The sequence below is a fragment of the Corvus brachyrhynchos genome, unplaced genomic scaffold, assembly GCF_000691975.1.
Source record: "Corvus brachyrhynchos isolate BGI_N302 unplaced genomic scaffold, ASM69197v1 scaffold21, whole genome shotgun sequence".
In the NCBI taxonomy this organism is placed as follows: domain Eukaryota; kingdom Metazoa; phylum Chordata; class Aves; order Passeriformes; family Corvidae; genus Corvus; species Corvus brachyrhynchos.
In genome coordinates this window covers 6201323-6211005 of record NW_008236924.1, presented here as the reverse complement: position 1 = coordinate 6211005, position 9683 = coordinate 6201323, and the positions used below count along the sequence as shown (strand labels likewise).

The following is a 9683-nucleotide window of genomic DNA, read 5'->3' as shown; positions in this document are numbered from 1 at the left end:
AACATCTGTGCAGAACTGCTGCTCTCTCAGTGTGTGTCACGGTCCAAGATTGTCACCTAGAGTCAAAAAGTAATTAGGTGGCAAAATTTTCAGAGTGCTGATGTCTATTAGAAGGCTTAGTTAAATAATTGCTGGACTCTGCTTGTTTCCTTACGCTGCTTTCATCCAGTCTTTCAGCTCTTTGCTTCCTCAAGGCTAAGGCACAGAACATTAAAACAAGTCTCAGATTCCCAGCAGTCTCTTTGCAAACAAGCAAATGTATGGGGGAATTAAACTGCACCACCAGTTTAGCATCTAACTCAGAAATCCCACCTTCCTAGACACCCATTTTCATCCAAAAGCTTTGTGAGGCTGCAGCAGGATTACAAATCCCACGTTTGAGTGAGGGTTGCTGTCTGCAGGGATTTGCAGCACTGCAGGAACTCTGCAGCAGCAGCAGCACTGACCTGCACTGGCTGCTCCCAGCTCCTTCAGCTGGCAGCCAGAGAGAAGCCCAGGTCAGGAAAGTGCTGAAGGACAGGCTCATTTCTTTTGCCTCATCTGAGGGGCTGAGAGCAGCTGCCCTTTGTGCCTTGCTGCCTTCGAGGAGGAAGGAATATTTGCAAGGTCCTCTGGAGCAACCACTGAGCTCCCAAAATTTGGCCACGCTCTTTCTGTTAGGCTGACAACTGATGGGTGCAGCAGAGCCAGGGCTGAGCACACAGCACAGCTTGGAGAGTCCATTGAAACCAGGAGGAGAGCTGTTACTCTAAATATGAGATGGATTTCTGAGTTTATTTTCAATCCCTGAAGCCAGGTACGTGTTGATTATCACGAGTGACAGAACAGAGCTGTAGCCACAAGTCCTGTAAAAGCACAGAGAACTTTAGCCTTGATTTCCTGCGAGTCTACCCACAAACAGTGCTCTCCACAGCTGATTCCTGGTGATGGTATGAAATCCTGCAGCCATGGTTATGAGTAGCTAAAGCCCTGTATTTGGTTATCCAGCCACATAGTGACAACAGAGTCAGCACAAATCACAGTGCAAAAGCACAATTAGACCCATGAGATGATAGAGTCCACAGCTTGCAAGGCAGCAGCAGTTAGGAGATTGTATTATGTTCATGTTAATTCTTTGCACTTTTAAGAACAATTTTCATATGTTACAGAATTGATTTGAATGCAAGATAGGAGGGGAGGTCAAAACACTTGGCAGGTTGTCAGTATTAGAGGTAATTCTGAAAATTAAGTTTTTCTTTCCATCTCAGTTCTGACATCTGTTTTTCACCTCTCCCTTACGTCTGGGCTTATGGGGGATGAGAAATTACTTTTTGCACTTCTGATTGAGCAGGTGCTGCTGTTTCCTTATGGTCTGGCGGAGCAATTCCAACGGATCTTTTTCAGGTACTGTAAAATAAAAAAATATCATCAGCATAGCAATAAAATATACTTGACAAGTTGCTTCCAAGTAGAGCTTTGCCTTGTCTCAGAAAAAAGTATTTCTTTTCCCTGACCTGTTTTGAGTGACTGACTGGTTCTGTATAGAGCACGGCCACTGACTGAGCTCACAAGACAAATAAATGGACACATACACTGATTAAAAAATGTACCTCTAGATTTGCTCCAGAAGTTAAAAAGCAGTGAAGAAACCAAGATTTTCTTTTGAATTTACAAATTAAGAAGAAAATCATTTGCAAACTGAACTTCAGTTGCAGCAATTAAAAGAACAATCTAAAAAAAATCTTTCACAGAACATCTAAATAACCTTTATTTAAAGAGCTTGTAGAAGTGATGCCCTGCTGTGCCCAGCAGATACATATCTGAGCACTGGACTAGTGCAATCTGCAGAGAAACACTGTTCACACTTTGCCTATCTCCTGCAGCATTTGCATTTGTCTGGGAATCCTTTCAGGTACTGTGTTTGCTCCAGCTCCTGCTCTGTTGCTGGGAACCCCTCCGTGGTGTTTCCCTGGAACAGGCTCCGAGTTTTCCTGAGTGCCGAAGCAAACCCAGTGTCTCCCTCAGGCTGAGAAGAAATGATTTCCCCAGTGAGTTCCCAGAGATTTCTGCCCAGTGCAGACTCCGAGAGCTGTGCCCTGAGGCTGCACACTCTGGCAAGGACAGGAGATACATGCAACAAAACGCTGATCACATTTTTAGGTGGGAGATCTTCTCTGCAAGACTCACAGCCCCAAGGCAGAGTCCTGAGGAATAACTGGTATTTTTAACACATTCTGGACGGTATTTTGAACACTTACATCTGGTATTCGTAGCTGAAGAGGTACCAGTAGTAGCTGAAGTCTGACTGTAAAGAGACGGTGTTGAATATTAGAGCCTTGTAAAACACAAATCACATCTTGTTAACAGCAGAACAAGAGATGTGAATAGATCTGCCTCCCTTCTTTTGAGATGAAGGACAGCCTTTGACACTCTGCTTAGGTCTCCTTGAACCTGAAGCAGGAAAGTGCAGGACACACAGTCCTTAAATGAACAACTGGAGAAATTTGCAGGGAACGTTTTGTAAGCAAAGAAAACGATTTACCTGCGCAGCTCCATTTGGTTGGCGAGTTTAACTAAAAAACAAAAAAAAATAGAGAAGAATGGTTAACAAAGCTGGCAATGAACTCAAGTTTAGGGCTCGGTACTGTCCCCCTGGATCTCATGGTCAGAGGGAAACCAGGAGGGGATGGGGCTGGGCAAACACAGAGGAGTTTTCTTGACGGCAGGACCGAGCGGCCAGAATCTGGGAAGTTGATGGGAGCAGGAAACCACATCAGCCAGAGGAGAAATTGGCCTTACACTGCTTAGGAGCAGACCTCTTCCTTGTTACCCACAGAAACCTGCCCCCTGCCCCCTCCCCTCCCCAGCACTCCCAAGACCCCACATCAGCCCTCACGCCCCAGTGGAAGGAGCTGCCCCAGCCAGGACTGAGCTCCCTGTTTCCCACCGCGTCAGCGGGGCCGGGTCGGGGCCGCTCACCGCACACGTCCTGCAGCAGAGAGTCCAGCTGCAACATTAACTTCTCTCTCAGGGTCTGGCACTGGGTAATCATGCTCTGATCCAGCTGCTCTTCCTCCACGTCCACCCTCTCAGTGTCCAGGTCCAGATTCGCAATCCTAGGGCACAGAGAGACATTGCACCAAGGAAAACCATCCAGCATCCAAAGGTAACAGAATTCTTCGCTAGGACAGAGTCTGCAAAGAGGAGAGGGCTTTGGCAACATCAGTGACTGGGTTAACAGCCCTCTGTGAAGGTTGAGTTCCAATTGTTACATACTGTTAGTTATTTGGCAATGCCTTTTGCTTACCAACCTGCACTGGAACTTTCCCACACTGACAGTGAGAGAGGAGGAGGTGTTTTGATAATCCCCGTGTGTGAACGGGGCCTTGACTTGCTGCAGGCAGGCGCTTACTGTTGTAGTGGTGACAGAACAAGAATGCCAAACAGATCAAATGGGGTCCAGGTTTCTGGAAAATTACCTTGGTCCCACAGGACAGGATGTGACCCGTGGCACAGCTGTGAGTGACAGCCTGTGCTGCAGCCCTGAGGCACACGGTGATTCCAAGGTATCCTTACAATCCAAGTTTGAACTCAGCTCTAATCTGTTCAAGTTACAGAGGTGACATCCCAAATTCCAGGTAGATGTTTGAGGCAGCCCTTGGTGCAGCTGGGGCCTCCAGTGCTGCCGCAAAGCCTCTCGTGCATCTGGAACGGTTGGGGTGGCGTTGCAGCACTGAGTTACACCTGACACCCAGGCACCACACAGGAAGCAGTGAGTTATAAATTAAACGTATCACTTGCAAGAGAAGTGATAATAAATCTTTCTAGCTACCAAGCTTCTCCACAACCCAAAACCTTGGTGGGAAAGGAGCTGGTTACCTCTGCTGACAAAGGCAGAGGAACTGCCTTTGGGAACTCATCTGAGGGAGAGTCACCAGTATGCATCCAAGACAGCGTTATTCTAAACACAACCCTAGGGGCTGCCGCTCTGATAAAAAACAGCATTCTGGTAGGAAAAGCCAGTGGTTTTCATCAGAATCCAGCCAGGAAACTAAAACTGAAAGGCACCAGTGCAACAGCAGGCAGGGGTCTCTCCATCCCTGTTCATTGTGTGGATGTGGTGCCCTCTGGCTCAGCCGGAATAGGGAGCAGCTTTGCAGCACAGGGTGGTGGCACAGAGGGGCACAGGCAGTGGGGTTTGATCCCAGTTATCAACACTGTGTTTTTTCAAAGAAGGAAACAAGCGGTATCAAGTGGAACATACCTGTCTGTGACCAGTTTCAGTTCCTACCAGGAGGATTGCAAAAAAAAAAGAAAAGAAAAGAGAAAACAAAAAGGAAAAATATCATTAGTGTGATTTTCAGAAAGGTCACCTGGCTGAGAAATAGGCAGATCCATGAAGAAAAGCAGAATACCACTGCTTACTTTAAAGAAGAGGAAAGTATCTGGTTGCTCTTTTATCTTCTGGAGAGCCTGAAGATTCCATTCAGCCTGGTGTCTCTTCTGTTCCATTTTCTTCCTTGCTTTGGCAATGTCTGCCAGTTGGTTTTCCTCATTAGACTTAATGTCACTCAGGATCTTCTTCTCTTTCTGAACAAGCTCTGTCTTTATATCTTTAAACAGCTCTTCTAGCTGAGAAGTCACTGCTTTGGTATTGGTCTAAATGAAGAGATAAGAAAAAGGGGCACTGGAACTCCACCTTTCAGTTTAGTGCCTCTGCTGTCAATTAATATGGTATCTATCCTTTGCACTGGCTTCAGAAGGAAGCAGACAACAAACATTTGCTTAGAATATCTGACTGAACAGAGGCTTTGGAAAATTAATCCTGATATAGTAACAAAGTCAGATGAATTTCAGCTACAAATGTGAGAACTGAGTGGCACACACTGGAAATCCCACTCGTAGCTTTAAATTGCTTTTCTTTTATTAAACAGGTAGAAAACTTTAAAAATACATCATCTTATGTACAATCTGTGGGCTGCCAGTCCTGCAACCTGGTCTGTGCAGCCACAATAAAGGGTGGAATCCCCCAGCTGGTTCCTCCTGTGGAGGAGCTGGAAGGCTGCGATAAACCTTGGCTTCTGGCAGTTTCTCAAACCACTCTTTTCTCTTTCTATTCTTCTGCTTCTAACGGTACAGTTACCATCACTTACTGCCGGGAAACTGTGAAGGAAAGATGCTCTGAATTGGTCATAATCTGGATACCAACCTTGATCTGATTCTCACATTTCTGAAGCTCTTCTAGGGCAGTATCTAAATCACGTTTAGAGTCCTGCAGCTCTGTCATGGGGTCAGAGAGTTTAACCTGGCAGAAGGAAAGACAGCAGTGAACTTCCCAGCAGGAACAGCTTCAAAGCAGACTGGCAGTTTGTGGAGCTGGTGAAATGGCCACTGTCCCACACATCCCACTTCTGCTTGGCAGCCCTGAAATTTTGATATATAACTTGGGAGAGGAAGTTAGTTTGCAATTCATGTAACTGCAAAGGATGCTTCTGCTAATTCCTGAGGAGGCTGTGACCTGTCCTGAGGTCCAGAGGGAGCCATTTCCTGCCCATGCTCTGGCTTCCTGCAGGCTTTTTGCTTGGGCTCCAAACTGAGCCCAGCCATTTCAAATGCAAGGCAGTGAGTGAGCATAGGAAATGCATTTTATCCCCTCAGCCGATTCTGGAGCATTTCAAGGACAGCAGCTGCACTCAGAGGCAGGAACACGGAGGCCCCATGTCTCTTGTATCTGCTGGGACACTGGCTCCACAAAATTTGGGGCAGAGGGAGGAATTCCCGAATCACTGAGGTTGGAAAAGACCTCCAAGGTCATCGAATTCAACCTGTGACCAATCCCCACCTTGTCCCCAGCCCAGAGCACTGAGTGCCGCATCCAGTCATTCCTTGGACACCTCCAGGCATGGCACTGCAGCACCTCCCTGGGCAGCTCCTTCCAAGGTCTAACAACATTTCCGTGAAGAAATTCCTCCTGATGTCCAAGCGGAACCTCCCCTGGCACAGCTTGCGGCCGTGTCCCCTCAGCCTGGCACGGGTTACTCGGGAGCACAGCCCGATCCCCACCGCGCTACAACACGGACAGAGCCCAAGGGAAGGAACTCGAGCGGGAAACCCCCTTCCCCACCCGAAGCTCAGCAGCAGTGGCATCCCCGGGACTTTGTGGAGGAAGGGATTTTCTAATCCCTGCAGGAATACTTCTCAATCCCAGCCAGGAGCACCCCGGCGAGGGCGGCTGGCAGGCCCGGGGCTGCACCTCACTGCTGTGGGACAGCGGAGCCTCTCGCTGGCTCTGCCACGTCCCACACCCTGACGGACGGACCCACTCTTGTCCCGGCCAGCCCCAAACACCTTTCTCCGCTCTCCTCCCTCTGCTTAGCTGTCCACACTGCTCCGGCAACACACAGGAGGCAATGAAAAGCAAGTTCCAGCCCTTGCTGGGGCGGAGAGGAAATCCCCGGAGCTGCTGCCGGGCTGCCCCCACACCCTTCCCCATTCCTGTGAAAGCCCTTCCTGCGGCTTTCCCCCTTCCCCGCGGCCAGGCCAGGGGCCATGGGGAGGGAAGAGCTCCTTACCAGCTGTTTGTCACGTTCCTCCTTCATGGTGATGACCTCGTGGCCCTTGTGGGCCCCGGCGATGGAGCAGAGCACGCAGATGCACTTCTCCTCTTCCTGGCAGTAGCATTCCAGCAGCTTGCCGTGCTCCGGGCACCTCCTCTCCTCCGCCTCACCTGCTCCCACCTCCACCAGGATATGTTCCTGCTGGGAAGCCTTGGCGTTGTGCTTGCTCAGGTGGGCCTGGCACAGGGACACATTGCAGACCACGCAGGTTTTCACGGCCTCCTGGAACCCATCCAGGCAGTACTCACAGGGAACCACCCTCGTCTTCCCCTTCTCGGAGCCTTCGTCCTCTTGTCTTTTGGAAGCGGAGGCCTGAAATGCCTCCACGATGTTGCCCAGCTGGAAGTTGTTCTGCAGCTCCACGGTGGGCCCCAGGTGGATCCTGCACATGGGGCAGGTGTAGGGGCCCTGGGAATGCTGCTGGGCTCCCAGCATGTTCTTGATGCACTGCCGACAGAAGCTGTGACCGCAGTTCAGCGACACCGGATCCCGGTAGAGACCCAGGCAGATGGGGCAGGTGAGCTCGGCCTCCAGGCTGCCAGCCCCTCCGCATCCCTCCCAAGCTTTTGCCATGGCTGCAGGGACGGCGCCTCAGCGAGCAGAAACGAAACTAAACCCAGCAGCAGGACACCCAGCCCCGAGGCTGCAAGCTCCTCCCCTGCGAGCCCTTCCCCCGTCCCACGCCGGGCAGACGAATGTTCCCTCCCGGGCCCGCCCTTCCCTACGCCGTGGCAGCCACTTGGGGAAGGTTCCCCTCAGTCTCCAGCAGGGAATGCTGCCCCAGTCTCTCCTCACCTCCCAGGGCAGCTTTGCTTCTGCACTGGATGTGCAGGATGGAAAGAGGCGGCAGAGGCAAAAGCTGCTGCTTTAGATCAAAGATCAGCATTGCTGCTGGCTAGTTCTGTAGCAGTTAATGCTGTGCTGTCAACTTACAGATAAAATAAATTGCCATTGAGTTTTGCAAGCAAGTAACGTAACTTTAATAGCGTGAAGCCAACACAGTATTTGATACAGCTGAACAAAACTGAGCAACTTAATGGTATTTCCATTACGATTAACAGAACAAAAAAAGTGGAGCTCGTGCCGTAAGAAGCAGGGTGCTGTGATATACCCCCTGTCACAGCAGCCCACAATCTAATTTCTGATATGCCAGTTTAGCATAGGCCCCGTGCAATGATCACAATTCCTCGGCCTGGAAATACACAGCAACACCTTGTCCCCACATCACTACAGGAGCTTCAGCATGCTGATGGCCGCATGGATGGGATACTTCAAAGGGATGGTTCCTGTCTCTATAAGCCTGAAGTTCTTAGCAGGACCTCCAGCCTTGACAGACACATCATGAAAAGTGAGAGAGCCACTGTCCACTTCTTCGACCTAGGAACAGACAGAGGTAACTGTGAGGCATTTGCAGGCAGCATCCAAGCCAGGCACAATTCCAAGCTTCCATCAGCTCTCGTTGCTGGTGTCCTCCTCCCAGCAGCTCTGGTTGCCCTGCACGTCTGGGATGGCACTGTGCATATTGGAGTCCTGTCCTGGTTTGGGCTGGGATAGAATTAATTCTCTTCTCAGCAGCTGGTACAGTTTTGGGTTCAGTAGAGAATAATGTTGAGAACACACCGATGGTTTGGCTGTTGCTGAACAGTGCTTAACCTGAGCCAAGGACCTTTCAGTGCCTCATGCTCTGCCAGTGAGGAGGTGCATGAAAAGCTGGGAAGGAGCATAGCTGGGGCAGGTGACCCAAACTGGCCAAAGGGACATTCCACACCATAGAACACCACGCCCAGTATATAAACTGAGGGGAGATGGCCAGAAGGAACCAATTGATGCTTGGGGACAGTGGCTGGACATCAGAGAGCAGGTGATGGGGGAGCAATTGCATGCTGTGCATTGTTAGTTTTGGTTGGGTTTTCTCTTTCTCTTCCTGCCTTTCTATGATTGTTAACATTATGATTGCCACTGACTTTGTATTTCATTAGGCTACTTGAAAGAAAGCAAAGGGGAAGATCCAAACGCAAACGCAGGTCCATGGTATTGTGTATTATTATAATGGAAACCTAAAGAGAAAAAACACATTATGATTAACAGGTAATTGTGGAGATTTGGGGTCTGCCTCTGTCCTGACCTGAGGCTCGCTGCCAGCAAGGGCTGAAGCACCATCCAGAGAGCAGCACCCAGGGAACCCTAATTTCATCAATTCAGTTAGATAAGTGTCCCCCTGTGCACAGCTCTGGGACTGTAGGCTGAGCTTACAAAGCATTGCAAAAGAGTAGAAGTATTTACACAGAAAGAGCAGGTTATTTATGTCCTAAGCAAACTCCACCCTGCTGCTGCTGTGATGAGTTCTCAACTTTCCCCTTGAAATAAAGGGATAGCACAGAGGTGTTGCTATTATCTTTTCTTAATCCTCCCAGAAAACTCCTGGGACTTCCAAGCCTCTTTGTCCATAGCCTGCTTTAACAAGGTGTATTCAGGGCGTGCCCCAAAGCCCTGAATCCCAGGACAAGCTCCCTTTGCTGCACACACACGTGCAAATAAGCACACAGTGTAAGGAATTAGCACTTCTAGAGGTACTCAGTGTACTTGGTGTCTCATTACAGTCCTTTCTTAAAGATGTTTTATCGACTTCTCCATCTCACTTTTGACAAAGTCAAATGAGCACTTACCACTAGATGCTGTGAGCATAGGTGTAGGTGCAGGTGGTGGTGGCGTTGAAGGTGGCGAAGGTGGTGGTGGCGGCTTGTTAAAGGAGTACCCCAAAGGTGGCAGTGGTGGCTTAAAGGAGAACTCCACATTTAGGAGGAATTGCTGGAAAAGCTTCAGAATACCAGTTGTTGTTGATTTATCCAAACTAATGGGTGGCTTTGGCACCATCAAACCATCTATTCCTGGAAGTGGCTTGCGTTGCCTAAACCACGCAGCAAGAATCACAGAACCATGGAATCACTGAGGTGGGAAAAGACCTCCAAGGCCATCGAGTCCGAGCTGTGCCCCAGCCCCACCTTGTCCCCAGCCCAGAGCTCTGAGTGCCACCTCCAGCCCTTCCTTGGGCACCTCCAGGGATGGGCACTCCAAACCTCCCTGGGC

General features: G+C 49.6%; 2 protein-coding genes across 4 annotated transcripts in view; both read right to left on the bottom strand.

The window, feature by feature from the left end:
- Window positions 1-755: 755 nt before the first annotated feature.
- Window positions 756-7269, bottom strand: LOC103611582 (E3 ubiquitin-protein ligase Midline-1). Of its 3 annotated transcripts, XM_017728231.1 has the most exons (8): window positions 6552-7264; window positions 5189-5284; window positions 4405-4638; window positions 4244-4266; window positions 2959-3095; window positions 2522-2552; window positions 2238-2284; window positions 756-1386 (listed from the first exon to the last, which is right to left on the bottom strand). In XM_017728231.1, exons 1-8 carry the CDS (start codon window positions 7167-7169, stop codon window positions 1304-1306), a joined length of 1269 nt encoding a protein of 422 aa, XP_017583720.1. In that variant the 5' UTR covers window positions 7170-7264; the 3' UTR covers window positions 756-1303. The 3 variants fall into 3 exon arrangements, with proteins under 3 accessions (XP_017583720.1, XP_017583722.1, XP_017583721.1); XM_017728233.1 differs by lacking the exon at window positions 2238-2284 and having other exon boundaries at window positions 6552-7266; XM_017728232.1 differs by lacking the exons at window positions 756-1386; window positions 2238-2284 and adding an exon at window positions 2312-2430 and having other exon boundaries at window positions 6552-7269.
- Window positions 7270-7547: 278 nt separating this feature from the next.
- LOC103611581 (probable E3 ubiquitin-protein ligase MID2) overlaps window positions 7548-9683 on the bottom strand; it is a 6136-nt gene continuing 4000 nt past the window's right edge. Inside the window, exons 5-6 of the mRNA XM_017728230.1 lie at window positions 9263-9504; window positions 7548-8653 (exon numbers count right to left, since the gene is read on the bottom strand). Coding sequence (XP_017583719.1) covers window positions 8577-8653; window positions 9263-9504 — 319 coding nt within the window. The 3' untranslated portion in view covers window positions 7548-8576. The remainder of the gene's footprint in view (window positions 8654-9262; window positions 9505-9683) is intronic.

What these genes read in the sequence shown, in the direction of transcription:
- LOC103611582 (XM_017728231.1), bottom strand. Translation starts at nt 7,169, where the DNA reads ATGGCAAAAGCTTGGGAGGGATGCGGAGGGGCTGGCAGCCTGGAGGCC. An exon ending in AATGTGAGAATCAGATCAAG is followed by an intron (nt 4,639 to 5,188) that starts GTTGGTATCCAG and finishes CTCTTCATTTAG; the next exon opens with ACCAATACCAAAGCAGTGAC. An exon ending in ATACTTTCCTCTTCTTTAAA is followed by an intron (nt 4,267 to 4,404) that starts GTAAGCAGTGGT and finishes TCCTCCTGGTAG; the next exon opens with GAACTGAAACTGGTCACAGA.